The following is a 16711-nucleotide window of genomic DNA, read 5'->3' as shown; positions in this document are numbered from 1 at the left end:
ACTACTGATGTGAATTGGGAGAGGAAAATTTTTGTCTCTTATCTCCTGGCAAGAGCAATTCAATGAAAAGTAGAGTAGTCTGCTGCCACCGTTAGCAGTACTATACCACTGGCACTACTACTGCCACTAGTACTGCTATTACCACTGGTACCGCTGCAACAAGTACTACTACCACCACAAGTACTATTGTGACTAGTACTAGGAGAGACAGGGAGACAAGCACTCAGAACAGGGGCCAGGCATGTGAAGGATGACAGTGGCTTGTTCTGTGCATACCTTCTACCCTGCGCAGGCAGCCAAAGCCCAGTGCCTTGGGCGAGGTATCATTTTAATCAAGAGTGGATCTGACCACTACATGCATCATGCCTATAACTGGGCTGCTATGGTTCCTCCCAGAATCATCGGGGAGGATATGAGGACTGTGTTCTCCTTCAAAGCTCCAGGAAATGCTTCATTCACATCATGCCTTACAGGCGTGTTTAACATGATGTTGGGAACCGGACCCATTACCAGCAGGAAATGTCAGCATTTACAAGCCTTCATTTTAAACAGGAATGACTTTTGGTACAATTGTCATTTTTGTTTGAACTTTGCAGCTTTTAAGAGATTCAATTAAAACAAACGTGTTTACTCTTCTGCAATTTAACAACAGCCAAGGCTGGCAGCTGAAGACTCATGGTAGCATGTGACCCAACGAGGAACATTTATTTTTCCAACCTCTGGCAACTTGGTGTTGGTTAGCACACACAGAAACTGATGTCTACACGTATTGGCCTAAGATCGGCAAATCATTGCAGACTCTCTGCTGTTAACACTCCTTGTTTTGCAACGGGAAGGGGAGGCTGGACCATAAAAGCTGGTGACTAAGACGAAGGAAATCCTGTCTGAACTAAGATTGTCTTGGTGGGAGCTGGGGGAGCCTTGTAACCTGGTAGGAATCAGCAGGAAGCGAAGGTGGTTTTGAGATAGGAAGGAGAGGATCTCAGCGGCATCTGGCGCTACATTGTAACTTGCACGGTTGTTACAGTTGGGAGATGACCAAGTAAGGAAGAAAGGGAAGGGGGTGGTTTTCCTCCCTGGAATTCCCAACTGGAACCTTTCACCCACCGGTCTTCCTCACCTGGGCCCAAGGAGGAAACAGGTTGGTCTGTGTGTCTTGCCCATCCTGACCATGGAGCCACGGCCGACCCCGAGGACCGCCAAGGCCCTCCTCAGGTACGGCAGGGGGATCTTTCTGCTCTTTTAGGAAAGAGATTCTATCCTCAGATTCTACTGTGCATTTTCTATGCCGCTTTGCCAAACCAAAAATCTGTGGAGTTTTCTCGCTTTGTTAAATTATACGTCGGTCTCAGAAGTATTTGAACAAAATGTTCTTTGTAAATCTTCCCATTTGTTCTGGAAATAATTTAGTGACCTAACTTTAATTAAAATTTAAATTCTTTTCTTTGTGGACATTTCTCCGACACAACAAAATGGAAACAACTGGCCAAAGACATTGGGAAGATGCCCCAATGCTCTGTCTCTCCCGAGAACTCTGTGGTGTCCACAGCTTAATTCCTGGCCTCACATGTGCCCCTCTGTGTGCGGAGATGGTGGGGCCCCAGCACGGAGGGCACGCACCTCACTCCCCATGATGCCTCCCCTATGCTGTGGCCCCCCTGGCCCGGCTCCCCACAGAGAACGCCCCATTGGGGCAGCTAGTACAGTGACAGCTGTTTTCTCCCCAAATTCTAGTTACGCTTGAACTTCTCTGTGGCTTCAGGTTTTTAAGTTTTGAGGATGAAAACCCATATTCAATTAAAAAAATCCTAAGACCAAGTAGCCATTGGCTAGCATTTATCAAGCCCTAAAGGCTAAGATTGCTAAGATCTTTATGAGCAATTTCTTCTTTTTTTTTTTCCTGAGCACACTTACGAGGCAAAAGGATTTTTATTCCAGTTCTAGAGCTGCAACTAAAGCTTAAAAGCGAAGTAGCTTATCCAAAGTCATGCAGCCAGGAAGTAGCAAAAGCACATTTCAAACCTGAGACCCCAGCTGGTCTTACTCCGTGAAGACCCATGTCACAGTTCTGTCCTTTCTTCTATGATCTGTAGAACAGAGTGTGGCTCTGAATCTTGAGTGGGGCTCCTACCGGGTTTGCTCATAAGCACGATCGCATGTGCGATCTGATGTACTGTGAAGTGTACTACTAGTCAAAGGAGAGAGGAAATTTGTCTCCCATGGTGAGCTTCTACAGGTTGCTCTCTAAACATGGATGATCCCAGGTGGCATATTCAACTTCAGAAATTCAGTCAGACAGTTGGAAAACTCCAACCCCACACGTGCACTCAGAACACTCCCACCCACTGTTCCTGGCCTGTCTCGCTCTGGGACCCAGACCTGAGCCCCTGGGAGGATTCACATACATAACTATTTCCAGGAGAAGCAAACATGTTCATTCAGTGAAGGACTTTCACATAAACCACCTCACCATGAACTGGCAGCATGGTTACTAGCACTCCTGTTTCACCCACCAAGAAAGAAGGCTCAGAGAGGGGAAGTAACGTCTTCTGGTTGCGGGCCTCAAACCCAGATGCTCCCGCTGTGGGTCAGGCCACAGTTGCCTGCCTGTTGGCATGTGGGACACTCAACACAAAACATCAGAACAGAAGCAAAGCAAGGAAAGCAGACCCCAACAGAAGGGAGTTGGCATCGCCTGGGACAAGTGGGCTCTGTCATCGTCCCACAGCCGTCCATGGGCACTCCTGCACAGCTGCCTTGAGGAAGGCTTCTCACTCCCCAGACCCTTCCAGTAAACCTGACCCCAAGTTAGGACTAACGCTTTTCCAACAGCCTCCCCATCTTCTTGAAATCACTCCGGCTCGCAGGGCCCTCCCCACCTTACAAAGCTGTTGTCCCTACACCTCCACAGCCTGGGATTTCAATCAGGACCTGGAGGAGATTTCCAGGAACTGTCCCTGGATGGGGATCTCCCTGCCGGCTCAGGCCTTCCCGGGTCGTCCTGTGAGGGCCGGGCTGGAGTGCAGCCTGTCTGCTGTGTCTCTCAGGGTCCCCGAGCCACTTGGTCACCTACACACACAGGCAGAGGGGCCGCGGAAGAGAACAGGTATGCCTGACACCCCCATTTTCCACGTGGGCGGCCCTCGTGGAGGAAGGAATCAGGAGCATCTGGGGCCGGGTGTCTATGTGGGGGCACAGGCCAGCTCTATGTCCTGTTTCTGGCTCCTCTTGATGTCTATCTATAATCATCACCATCTATCACCCGTCTGGCTGTTGGCCTGTCTCTACCCACCGTCTATCCACCTGCTTATCTACCTATCTATCCATCTCTCTGTTTCTCTATAATCTATCACCACCTACACCCATAATCCATCCACCAGTCTATCGTCCATCTACATCTTTCTAGCTACCATCTATATCTATCACCCACCCATACTCCACACACATAAATAACATACATATATTTTAGACATAATATACACATGTACATTTTACATACCCCACACTTCACATACTTTGAACATGCGTTCATATTCTATGGCTGGAGATTTGTCAGCCTGGCACAGTGGTTAAGAGCAGAAATTTTGGAATAACCAAGTCCTGGGCTCCACTCCCAACCTCATTCCTTACAGTCTGTAACAAGTGCCCTAACCTGTGCATGCCTCAGTCTGCATGCCTATAGAGTGGGGTGACTGCAGTGCAGTGGGCATTTAGCGGGTAATGTGTGATGGTAGCTTAGCTCTGTTTCCGGTACCAACATGATCTGCAGGCAGGAGCTGTCATGTTTCTCCTCCGGGATACTTTAGCTGTTCCTCGGTGTTCTGGTACTCTAGAAGCACCTTTTGGGGTTACTCTTTCTGATGTAGATTTCAGGAGACTTCACAAGCCCTCCCAGGAGCCTCTCCCTTTTCCCCAGCGTGGAACAATTGCCCACAAATGTGGGTGTGGGGAGGGGTCTGCCCAGAGCGGCCGTGGCGCTGGCTGGTTTCCTGCATCCCTACTTCCCCATAGCACTGTGTTGTTACTGCCTGGCCACTGCTAACCAGCATCTCTCCTGATGGACAGGCTGGAGCCTTGAAGGCATCCCAGGGAGATGTCCTCTGTCCTCGTGCACCCCAGCACTCTGCAAACACAGTCACAGGTCTAAAAGTGCTCGACATGCAGAAAAAACATCTTGTTATGTAATTTCTACCAGGTACCAGAAAATTGGTCTGTGGTGTTCCATAACACACATTCTTCTTCAGTTCCCACGTGGGAGATCACTGAACTGGGCAAAAGCAGCAAAATAGGAATTTTATGGGTGGAGCTGAAACAATTCTTAGGAAAAAATGCAAATCTTTCACAGAGAGATCAACGCTTCCTTTATCATCATGAACGGTTAGCTGTGTCCAGTGGGGGCAGCATTTAATTTGGAAAAAAAAAAAAAAAAAAAACAAAAACCAAAGAAAAACAAAACAAAACAAAAAAACCCAACCCAACAACAAAAAAAAAAACAAGTGAGAAAAGCTACAGTTCAATCTTTTATTACTTGTTCCATGACTGTATTCCTCATCCAAAGGATCTGTTTGAATACTTTCAGCTAACTACATCCTTGCTCACTGCTAGAACAGACACTTTACTGAGGGCTCACTGCATCTCAGGGCCTGGGGCATAGGACCCAGCATCGCACAAATCCCAGAGGGAAGATCAAACATGCCCTCCACTTTGATTTGTGAGACCAGCAATTACATAGAGGATGAGTGAAGACAAATGTTTAATGTCTGTGCATGTTACGGATGATGATTTAAAATCATTAATATCTAATGATAATTTAAAAGTCCCAGCAATATGAGAGGACAGACACTTCAGACTCTTAAATGGGTCTCCGTTCCAAGGGACAGAAGCTCTAGCAGGGCACTGGCCTCTGACATCTGGGCTCTCTGATAGTGAGGGGGCAGGGTGTCCTTCGTGTGCCTGGGGCTGTGGGCTACAGTGAGGACACAGGGTGTGTGAGAAGCTACAGAACAGAACTGGCCAGGGCTAGGGGCCAGAGGCTTCTCTATTCCTGCAGGTGGTGATACAGGCAAATGTGTGAGGTGACAGCCACTGGCCAGCAGCCATCCTTGTTCTTGGCCCTTTCCCTAGCTCATTACTGGAGTGGAGGTTGTGGCCAACTGGAGATGTGGCCCATGGCACTCTAAACTCCACAATGGGGCTATTAGTAATGCAAGGAGCACATAGAGGTGGGGCTCCTGGACCCTGGACATCCAGGTAGAGCCACCTTCCCATCCCTGTTGTTCACGGGGTTTTATAGGTGAGGAGGAAGGGGTGGGCTCTCCTTTTAATGCAGTGCCCGTGGACCTATGGATGCTGGTGTGCCATATTAGTAAGAACTAGGGTGTGAGCAAGCAACATTTAACGTCTGTCTGAAAGCGACACCATCGTGCAAACCTGTCATGCATCACAAAGTCTGCGATGTTTCCTCCCCGGTCAGGCAGTCAAGAAGAGGGAGGCTACTGTAGCTCACCCCTGGACCCCCTAAACAGGCTGAGCTGTGGAAACTCCATCAGGATGCCTTTCCTGCACTGTTTCCATAAAGCACTCCACCCAAGTTAGGAGGACAAAAGCTCCTTCGCCAGGCAGAGGCCACTGCTGCTGTATTTCTAAGCACACAGAAGTGCCCTTTGTTACTTAGTCTATTACAGAAAAGATGGAACCGTATTTCACTCTTGCTGGTCACATCAGCTGTTCACTAGTGTAAGACCCACTGCTTCTCAGCTTTCTCTTACACTCACTCGCCTGGTTTACTGCACACCTAATGGGGCTGGTCAGTGGCTTCTAGGAGCAGGTGTTTGCTTGGAAATAATCTAGATTTGCAGGAAAGCTGCATAGGTAGCGCAGAGGGTCCCTGAACACCCTTCACCCGGAATGATGACTACATCAACCTCATATAACCTCGGTGCATTTCATCAGAACCAGAAATTCACATGAGTACATTAATAAACTACAGACTCTATTAGAATTTTGCCAGTTTTCCCATTAACGTTCTTTCTCTCTTCTAGAATCCAATCCAGGATACCAACCACATTGCACTTAGAGGGGCAGGATTTACAAAAGAACTCAAGACTTCAAGAGGCAGCCTCACTCATGAGGCAGAGAAGCTTCTCACATCCTGAAGATAAAATGCCTACTGCAGCATATTTATTTTTAAGTCACATCCTGCAGCAGCACACATGCTTACCTGGAAAAGTATTTCCATCCCAGTGTCACAATTGGGAAGGGTGGGGGCCAGCTCACCACACAGGGGAGCACCTACAGCGGGTGTGGGTGCCCTGACCACCTGGAGCACCCCAGCACGGATACCATACAACACAACGTTCCACCTTCCCCATGTCCCAGAGTCAAGTGATCTCATACAACACAACATTCCTCCTTCCCCATGTCCCAGAGTCAAGTGATCCCATACAACACAACGTTTCACCTTTCCCCATGTCCTAGAGCCAGGTGATCCCATACAGCACAATGTTTCATGTCTCCATGTCCCAGACTTGACCTGGGGTCACACAGCCAGTTAGTAGGGCTTTGTGTAGTCAGTGGCCCCCCAGAGGCCACAAGCCACTGCACAGGCTGCCTGGTTTACCAGCCTAATCAGCCAAGGCCGGGGTTCCAGACTTCACCTATCACCTTGGCAGTAGTGATGACGCCCATCGACCCCAGAAGACACAGCAAGAGACCAATTCCAGACCTTTCACTAAAGCTCTCAGAGTGAAAGAATAAGATGATCCAAAACTGCCTTCTGTGTCATGAAGGCTCCGTTACATCAAACATAATGTTGAAGGTGTCTCCACACTGCACCTCTGCTTTTCCCTCAAATCGTCTCTGTTATTAAGGGAAGCCAGTCACCCATTCTTAATCCTCTCCCCAGAAAGATAATCCTTTGATTTACTATTTTAGCAAAGTCTTTGTTTTCTATTCTAGAACTTTTCACTTTTTCCCTCTCTCTCTGCCTCCAAATATTCCCAAGGACAGTTCAAGGGCTGTGTCCCCTCTGTCCACCCTCTGCAGCCACATTTAGTTATGTGAGGTTATGAGAAATTCCTCGTGTTATTTACTATGGCCAAGTCATGCTGGCCACCTAGGGAGCTTTCCTGGCCTCCAGAGCTGGACACATGCTTCATGCTTGTTTTTCCATTAACAGAGGAGGAACCCTGTGATGCTTCCCCTCTTGTTAGGGGCCCTAATTGTGAACAATAGGACTAGTGCTCTCAGAAATTGGGGAGAGACATGGTCTCATGGATTCCTTCACAGAGCACGGAGCATCTTAGTACAACACATTCTTCACAACTGATCAATAAGCCAAAAGGAGAAGAGAAAACCTCAGAACAGATTGTCCTTTTTTTGGCTAGGGGGAGGGAAAGGTGTGGCTGCTCGCAGGAGCATTAAGTGAATTAGTGAATTTTTCAGGGCATGGAACCCTGGGAGAGGCCTGGAAATTGCAGCTGATGCTGAAGGCAAAGTAGAGCCCAGCATTTCCTGGGGTACACGGCACCTGCATTCCAGGTCTCCTGGCTGTACCCTAACACCTGTGGGAATCTGGAGTGTGTGGCCAGTCTCCCCTTGAGGTCATGAGGTCAGCCCAGCCCAAAGCGTATTTGATCTCAGAGAATCTTTGTTCTCTGGCATTCTCTTCCTCCCAGAATCACAGCTGACTGGTCTCACAGATCTTCAAGGCTGTTGCCCCATCTCTAGAGATAAACAACAATCCTCTACACAGGCTGCAAAGAGAGCTCTCAAGTCCCCATGGTGGCTCGGCCTCAGGAACCTTCCCTCACACAGGCCCAGTAGACCCTGGTGCGCTCACTCCCTGCCAAGCTCTGGGCTGGGGCCTGTGTGTCCACTCATCCAATAGCCCTGCTCTGAAGGTGCGTGTCCCTACTCACAGGCCCACTGTGGGGTGGGGGTGGGGGGCTGGCCAGGGCGGAGGGGTCTGGTGAGTGCTGGTGCTGTAATACAGCTACTCATTGTGGTCCCTGGGGATCTGCCTTCAGCGTCCTGCATGGTGACCCCTCGGCAACAGGCCTCGTAGGACATGCCATTTGTGTAAGTGCTCAGCGCCCTGGCACTGTACCCAAGGCAGGGTGCCTTCAGGAAGGGCAACTTGCACAGAGCATGCATGTCCATGTTGGGCCCTGACCTCAGGCTGACCAGCAGGGCTTCTGCTCCCTTCTCTCCCTTTGGACATCCGATTATATCACTTCAACCTTGCTCTGGGCTCCTACTCTCCAGAGCAGAGCTGCATGGGAGGAGGAGCCATATTTCCCTTTCTACAATCCAGGGTGCAGGCTTTGCTCTGTTAGTCACGGTCAAGAGCAAAGAGAAAGCAGAACCAGAAGACTCAAAGACTAAAACTCAGCAGCATCCTCACTACTGACTTCCAGTAGTAGTGATCCCCAGTAACTTAGCAGGCAGGTGCTGGTTCAAATCCCACATCTGCACTTACAAAGAGAGAGCCTGTGAGCAAGCTGTGTAAACACTGTGTGCCTTTGTTTTCTCATCTGCTAATGGGGGTAACAACAGTTACCCACTCAGGTAGATGTGTTTCCCATGAGGCCTGGATGGCACACAGATTGGCTGATAGGAAATATTCATTGAATGACTGTCTACTTTCTCTTTGAAAGAAAAAAAAGGGGCGCCTGGCTGGCTTAGTTAGTAGAATGAGTGACCCTTGATCTCAGGGTTGTGAGATGAAGCCTTGCATTGGATGTAGAGATTACTTAAAAATAAAGCCTTTAAAAAAATAATTGTCTATGCTGAGTGAGTGACATAAGTTAATCAGAGAAAGACAATTATATGATCTCACTCATATGTGAAATTTAAGAAATGAAACAAAGGATCATAGCAGAAGAGAGGAAAAAATAAAACAAGATAAAATAGGAGAGGTAGAGAAACCATAAGAGACTCTTAATCATAGGAAACAAACTGAGGTTTGTTGGAGGGGAGGGGAGTGAGGAGAGGGGGTACCTGGGTGATGGCATGCATGAAGGAGGGCACATGATGGGATGAGCACTGGGTGTTACAGAAGACTGATGAATCACTGAACTTTACATCTGAAACTAGTAATACATTATACGTTAATTGAGTTTAAAAACCTTTTTTAAAAAATAAATTAATTTAAAAAAATAATTGGCTATTCTTTTCGATAACCATTTTCAGCTGCTTCTGCTACAAAGCACTCCAAACCACAGGGAGTAGCCCCCACGCCTTTTTTTTTTTTTTTTTTTTTTTTTAACTGGCTTGACCTACCTATGGAGAAGAGTCCTTGGGACAAATGGGCAAGGAGACAGGGTTCTTGAGCATGGCAAACATGTAGTGGAGGAGATGAACTTGCCATGAAAAAGACAGATTTCTCAATGGATAGAGTGAAGGATCAAGGAATTATTTCATGAGTAATAGTTACTAAAGCCAGTAATCAATAAAAAGTTAGTAAGTAGAAGATTCATGGTTGAATATAACAAATTGTGTCTCTGTTGAAGAATATATAACCCATGTCTCTAGTAAAATGACTCAAAATGGCAAGTGACTCCAACTGTCTCCCAACTCAATACTCTAATTCAGTGGTTCCCAAACTTTGGCATCTAGTAGAATGCAGACTCCCAGGCTCCACCCCAGAGAATCTGATCATAAGATCTAGATTTGGAGGAAGAAAAAAAGAAAAAGAAGTTCATCTAGATTCAGAGCAGAGATCTGAAGTTTTAACCAGTCTCCCCAGTTGGGCACAAGGCTCCAAGGTGAGCTCTCTGAGAAGCACTGCCAGACCAAAAATGTTCTCGGTCCCGCCCAAGAATCAGAGAGCAGAGACTCAGGTGAGTCTGTAGCTTGGAAGGGGTTTGGGAGGAAGGCACAGAGGTAGGCACCTGCCTCTGTAACACACAGGTGAATATTCTCTTCCTGTTCTAGGTGCAAATACTGGGATTCAGAATTTGGGAGACCAGGCCAGAGCTCTGTGTGTACCCCAGTCTTCCGCCCACAAGCCCTTTCTAGCAGTTTTAGGATCAGTCCCAGATATAATTCATCAGACTTTCACCATGCCCAGGAATGAAAACACGGTATTACAAAAGTGGTTCTAGGGGCCAAGGGGGCGTGGAGTCAGTGCAACCAGTGCATACACTCTCAGCATGTCGCAGGGCTGTCCTCTCTATCCTCCTCCTTTGGGAGCGTGTGTGCTGCTCTGACTGGGGCCAAGTCCTATATGTTGTGCGTGTGCGTAAGGACCACGAGAGTCAGTGATTACAGTGTGTAGGTGCTATCTTCTTAAATCAGGACATGTGAAAAGGAGTCAGATCTGAGCTTTCTGAAAGCTTTGGCCTGGTCTGTTCTGGTAAAAGTCTATGGATTCCTCTTCTGACTTCCCAGTCTGTGCCAGGAACTGGAGCAGAAGGCAGAAAAGTGAGGCTAAGGGTCCTTTCCAAGCTAGAGTAGCTCTTTTTCAATCACTGCCTTGAAAATCCTTGTTTGTTTCACATGAGGACAGAACAATGAAAATAACAGAATTTCAATCAAACCACAAATGCGGCTTCCCATAGTCCTGTGTTTGCACTCTACCCCCACAGGGAACCTTCAAGAGCCACCTGGGAAATCAGGTACTGGGTTAGAGTGGGGATGGGGGGGGTGCGGTGGGGGACACCGTGCATTCCTTCCATTTTTGGTCCCAGTTTAAACATCTGTGTCCGAGACTGAAGGGACAGCCAAACCTGTGGCTTGTCAGCCTCCTTATGTCAAGCTCAATGAAAGTGGCTCCAACTATTTAAACACAATTCACGAAATTCTACAGTGCAATCCCAAGCACACAGACAACAGGGCAGAGCAGCCCTGAATGCACCTTAGCACCTTCCACCCTGGCTAAGACTTGGGAGAAAACACAGGGTTTCTGCCATTCTTCACTCACATGGGTTAAAACACAGTACACTGCTGTCTTGGTCTCCTCCTGCTCTGCCCATTCCCCAAAAGCCTCTCATTTAAAAGCACCAGAAAACTCTCTGCCAAGGTTGGAATCTAGACACCCGCTTCCCAGCACCACAGACGTGTTTCTTCTGGGTACCCTGGCCCCTCATCGCCATGTGATTGACAGTCTTCCGTCTAGGAAGCCAGGGTTTCACTCTAGCATAGCAGAGGATGCCACAGGCTATGTTTTAAATTACTGGCTGGGGGTGGGGGGGTGGGGGCGACCACGGCCTGTAACACACAGGTCTCGAGTGGGGGAACCCACGGCAAGGCAAACTTGAGAAGCTCTCTGGGCAAAGCAGCTCTGTCCGAACCTGGACAGGGTCAGGGCTGCACACAGAGGTGAGCTCACACATGCACACTCAGGTGAGCACGCATGCGCTGCCTCCTGGCAAGGCCACTCGGTGTCCCTTCCACTCTCCCCAGCACCAGTCAGAGCCCACGCCCGGGGCCCACGACTCACCGCCAGGACGGTCTGGGCCAGGAGCCCCACTGTCACAGCCCCCAGCAGCAGCCACCTGGGTGAGAGAGGGGAGAGAGCGCCATGAGCCTGGGCCTCGGCCTGAGCTCCGAGGTGCGCGCCGGGCCCCGTCCCCGTCCCCCGCAGGAAGGTCGCTTACCGCCGCAGGGCAGGGCTGTGCGCCGAGCACCGGGGTCGGTCCATGCTCCTGACCCGCCGCTCCGGGCTCCGCGCGGTCCCTCCTCGCCTGCAGGGCGAGGCACAAAGCGGGCTTAGCAGAGGCTGGGGAGGGAGCATCCTCGCCGCGGGCCTCCTTCCGCGAGAGGCGGCCGGGCGGGTGCGCCCCCATCCCCGCAGGGCTGCGCCGGAGCCGCTCGGGGTCCCGGCAGGAGGAGAGGGAGCCCCGCACTTAGGACCCGCTCTGCGCCCCCCGCCCCGCCCCGCCCCGCCCCCCTTGGGCACAGCGCGGCCCCGGCCTGCGCAGGGCGCCCCCGTCCCAGCCTCGGCCCGGGCCCTGCGTCCCCGCGGCCGCCCTCACCTCGGGCCCGGCGTCAGGGGCCGGCGGCTCGCATCCGGCGCTCCGGGAGCCGGCCCGCTGCGCAGCGGCTGCGCCTCGGCCCTCGGGGGCGCCGGTCGGGGGCGGGCGCGGGGGCGCGGGGGCGCGGGGGCGCGGGGGCGCAGGGGCGCAGGGGCGCGGGGGCGCGGGGGTGCGGAGCGCGGAGCCCTGGCGTCCCGGCGCGCGGCGGCCACAGTCCCCGGGCCGCGCGCTCCCGCCGCCTCTTACCCGCGCCGCAGGGTCCTCCCCTTTGAGACGCCGCCCGCGCGCCGCGGAGGGGAGGGGGCAGCGCCAACAAATTGGGGAGCTCGCCGGGCCGCGCTCAGGTCTCCGCTGCGAGCGGCCGCGCCCGGGACGGTGCGCAGCGCTCGCGCCCCGGCCCTCCGCCCTCCAGCCGCCAGCCGCGGCCCCCGAGCGCCGGCCGCCGGCCCCCCCGGTCCCCGCCGGCCCCCGCCGGCCCCCGCCGCCCCGGGCGCGCCACCATGGGGCCCCGGCTCGGCGTGTGGCTGCTGCTGCTGCCCGCCGCCCTCCTGCTCCACGAGGAGCGCAGCCGGGCCGCCGCCAAGGTGAGTCCCCAGCCGGCTCCGCTCCCCGGCGTCCCGCCCCGCGCCCCGGGAGCCCCGCGGGCCCCTTTGTCCCCGGACCGAGCCGCCCGCCCGCCCCCGGGGTCGCCCTCCCCGCGCCGCCCCCGGCCCGTGACCCCGGTGGGCTGCGTCCCGCACCCATCAGGGAGCCTCCTTTGTTGTGGGCCGGGTCGGGAGAGGCGGAGACCGTCCCCGGGGCCCTGGGCAAGCGGACCGAGCCGGTGCGCACCGTGCGGCGAGCGTGCCCGGGAGCCTGCGGGACTTGGACTCGCGCCCTCACCTGCCCCGGGCGCCCGGGGAGGGGGGGTGCGGGGTGCGGGGTGCGGGGTGCGGGCGGGGGGGGGCACGCGCGCCCCACGCCGCTGCGAACCCGCTCTCGTGCCGGGGAGTCGCTTTGGACGTGTTCTCCCGTGCTTGGGCGACTGTGCTGGGTGATGCCGAGCAGTGCTGGGCCGTTCGCCTGGAAACAGCTGTATCTGTGCTTTCCCACGACTTTTCTGTGGCCGAAGCACGCTCGAGAGCAGAAGTGGGGCTCTCGTGTAGTGCACTTTCAAAGACTTAACCAAACTCGACTCCTTGCCTTGTGTTAATGCACATTAAAAAAAAAAAATTATAACCACATTATATTTGAGTGTGAAACCAAAATGAAACTCCATCTTATTGTTCTAAGCACAAACTGTTTTCCTAGTTTTCATTTCCTCCGGCTGTGTGCTTGCCCGGAAAGGATCTGGGAGCTGGGCTTGCAGGAGTAAAGGCTTCGAGCTCTGGACCGTCCTTGATGTACTGTTGTTCTTTCTTTTTTTTCCTTCCTCTTAGACAGAATAAAGACCTCGGCTGGTCCCCGGTGTGAAAGCCTTGGAGACAAAACCCCTAGGAAGTGTGGCTTCTAAAGGCATTTTGCATTCTCCCCCCACCCCCGCAAGGTTTAAAAATTACTTTGCTACTTTGCCACATTTCCTACTTATTGTTTTACCGTTTCAGATCCTAATCTTGCTCTTAGGTTTTGTTTGTTTGTTTGTTTTCCCTCCTCTCCTGGAGGAATGATATTCAGACTCCACTGCATATAAAATGTATTAACTGTTACATGCCAGAGTGAGCCAGGAGTATGCACACACATCTCATCCCAGGGCAAGGTTGACTCTTTACTGGCAGCTCCTTCATTGGCTGTTGAAAGGACTAGAGATCACAGCAGCAATTAACTTGAGACAGTTTCTCCCAGCCCTGAGTCCAGCCAAGCACCATACTCAGTTGTTTAAACGCTCTCCAGTAAAGATGACAAAATACTTTCAAAAGAGGAGTCTTTATTTGGGTGTAGAAATAGTGACCAAAAGATTTAGTACTTCCAAGGAGAAGTTGCTAAACTTGATGATGAGAAAATGAGAGAAAGTTCTTCTCTATTTGGAAATACGAACCTCTGTTTGGACTTAGATTTTCTGGTTGATAATACTAGCAAAGCAAAGCTAATTATAAGAACTCGCTTTTCAAACAGCTAGGACTTTAAAGAACAAGCCACATGCTTATGGGGACTGCTCTTGCCTGGGAAGTCAAACTCATTGCTGTTGTTTGGGATTATTTTACTTCCCTTTAATTATTCTCTGAGGCCCAAGCACATTCCTGTCCACTGGCTTGGCTCTAAACCTCAGGGTGTCCTATAGTGTTTTCAGATACCTGGCACATGGGTGACACCCTCTGATCAGTCACCAACGGACTCAGCAGGAGTTATCTTTACACTTTGTTTTTCCTGGCTTAAGTAGAGAGATATGGGTATAACCTATGGATATGCAAGAAAATCCATTTAAATGTAATAATTTATCTAATTTTTTAAATCATTTCACTTTTTATGTCATCAAGAACATTTTTTTTGCTTACCACTTCCCAAAATTACCTGTTTGGAACCAAAAAGTTGAAATAGCTCCAATATTGATCCTAGCAAAATGCATTTTAAAATACATTAAAAATATGTTTGAATGATAAGAGGGATTCTTGGATTACCCTATGCCTTTGAAAGAGAATCTGAATCACAATTCACCTACATGTGTACCTGTCCAAACATCACCTGTGCTGGGCAAGAATAGCGCTTTCCTCCCCCCCCCCCCCCCCCCCACACACACACAAATGAAAGCCTATTTGATTTTATATTTGACCGTATCTGCCATGGTCATATTGTTCATTTACTAGATGGATTTTCTGAGCCAGTGATTTTTTTCCCCATGCCCAGTCTATTCTGACTCCCTTCCCCAACTTATTGTTTCTGAAGCAAGAAAGGAGGACAAGAGTTCAAGCCTGAGATAGAAGTGTGCTCAGAGTGTTAGGGTTGGGGATGCCCTGTGTTCTGAGTTATGCAGTCAGATTGGAGGGAATTGTCTCTATGGCATGCAGCCTCAGACTCCTCTCTCTCAGTCTGTGTGACCCCCCTGTCAACAGAGGATATCTCAGGATCAGAAGTGTGAACTTGCCTAGAAGTGCGGTGATGCCTGCCCACTGGTATTGGCATGTTCACACCATTACTCACTCTCATGGAGCTCAGTGACCCAGAACCCACGGGAAGTGACATTTAGTTCCCGTGTGAGTATGGACTCTGTTCTGTGGCAAATGTCATTTAAATGAGGAGGTTGGTCTCTCCTCTGGGCCCAGTGACAATGAACATCAGCTCAATATGTCAGGAGTGATACTGGTGAAGATGTAACCCAAACCATTATGTTCCTTATGTATAGAATTGGACCAGAAGGGAAGTACCTCTGATCCCTTGGCAGATCTGTCCCTTCTTCCAGGGGGCCATCCTTTCCTTCCTTTGTTCCACACATGCACCCTGGGCCTTCTTGCATACCCTGCACTCTGCCTGGCCCTGGCCAGGCAACAGTGAATGGGACCCACTCTGCCTCCAGGAAGCTTGCAGTTTGGCAACAAATGCTGAGCCACAGGCAAACAAGGCAAGGTACATCAGGGGCCCTGTGAGCACCTAATCAGCTTTGCGAAACTCAGAGGAACTTCTAGGAGGACATCCACCTCCAAATGTGAGGGGGAAATAGGAACTATGAGCTCAGCGTATTGCTTTCATGAGTAGTTATGGTGCATTGTACTCAGAAGTATGATGAATCTGCCTGTCCTTTCATAGACCTACAGGTCTTTGCATTTAAAAATGACCCTAAGGTTCCCTCCTTTGAGATACCAAGATGCCATGGCTTCTCTTATCAGTCGTGGTAGCTGAACTTTCCCCCCCGCCCCCGAGGCGTAGAGACATTAAGGGACTGGTCTAGGTGACCAGTGGTAAGAAGCACCCAGCTCCCAGCCAGAGCCCTTTCCTGAGGCTGCAGGTACATTGGGATGTTTGGAAGGTTGCCACATGGATGGCTGATTCTATGCTGGAGTGCCTTTAGGAACTGACCCAGAAAACCTACCCTCACTTGGGCAAGGACATGAGGGAATTCACAAAACCCTGCATTATTCATTAACAAGACTGTGGGCAATGTCTTGGGACCAGTAAGGATGGCCATGACTTTATAAATTCAGTTACTTAGTGAAGAGCTGGTAAAGATTTTGCAGACAAATTGAACCCACAAGTGACTCTCTAGAACAAATCGTTGTGTTGTAGAAATCCAGAGGGCATCAAGAATTAAGTTATAATACTTGTTTTGAAGAAGTATAGACAGTGTTTGTTAGAACATTTGTTCCAGGAATTTAAAAAGGATTAACCTCATTAAAATACCTCTCAAGCAGATTGAGTATTTTGAATTCTTGAGATAGAGTAAGCAAAAGCAACAATAGGATGCCGAAAATAATATCATTAGAGCATTGTTCTTCCTGCTATTATTAAACAGCCACTAAAAAATGTTGACTGTAGAACAATACAAAAGACATATTCCTACCATTCTTAGGCATACAATGAAAGAGGATATAAACCAGGACACGTTTCAATGGTTAATTTCTTTTGAGGCATTGAACGCTGTAAGAATTACTTGGGGTTAATATTTTTATAGTCTGGTACATGGTGAACTGGTTGCATCCTGTGTTTCCCTCTATTGTTCTCCTGGTCTTAATCCAGTGACATGTGTCTCTCCTAGCTTTCCTTCTGTTTCTCCCTTCTTCCTCTGCCCAGATCCTTCGTGCGGGTATGCTGTGGGGTCCGGCCAG

The 16711-nt window shown here is 50.4% G+C and overlaps 2 protein-coding genes across 6 annotated transcripts in view; one reads left to right on the top strand and one right to left on the bottom strand.

The window, feature by feature from the left end:
• Window positions 1–16711, bottom strand: part of COL4A2 (collagen type IV alpha 2 chain) — a 538879-nt gene that overhangs the window by 156828 nt on the left and 365340 nt on the right. The window contains exons 1-3 of one of the 4 annotated variants that reach the window (XM_049099366.1): window positions 12719–12854; window positions 11601–11687; window positions 11444–11498 (exon numbers count right to left, since the gene is read on the bottom strand). The exons of 1 other annotated variant lie outside the window; for it this stretch is intronic. In XM_049099366.1, the coding sequence (XP_048955323.1) occupies window positions 11444–11498; window positions 11601–11644 (99 nt within the window). In that variant the 5' untranslated portion in view covers window positions 11645–11687; window positions 12719–12854. Of the gene's footprint in view, window positions 1–11443; window positions 11499–11600; window positions 11688–11978; window positions 12192–12224; window positions 12376–12718; window positions 12855–16711 lie in introns of those variants that run through there. 2 more of the 4 variants (XM_049099365.1, XM_049099364.1) reach the window with 2 other exon arrangements.
• COL4A1 (collagen type IV alpha 1 chain) overlaps window positions 11417–16711 on the top strand; it is a 141652-nt gene continuing 136357 nt past the window's right edge. Inside the window, exon 1 of one of the 2 annotated variants that reach the window (XM_049099369.1) lies at window positions 11417–11554. In XM_049099369.1, the coding sequence (XP_048955326.1) occupies window positions 11525–11554 (30 nt within the window). In that variant the 5' untranslated portion in view covers window positions 11417–11524. Of the gene's footprint in view, window positions 11555–12412; window positions 12563–16711 lie in introns of those variants that run through there. The other variant, XM_049099368.1, reaches the window with a different exon arrangement.

The sequence above is a fragment of the Canis lupus genome, chromosome 22, assembly GCF_003254725.2.
Source record: "Canis lupus dingo isolate Sandy chromosome 22, ASM325472v2, whole genome shotgun sequence".
Lineage (NCBI taxonomy): Eukaryota > Metazoa > Chordata > Mammalia > Carnivora > Canidae > Canis > Canis lupus.
This window is presented reverse-complemented; position numbering and strand designations above follow the sequence as displayed.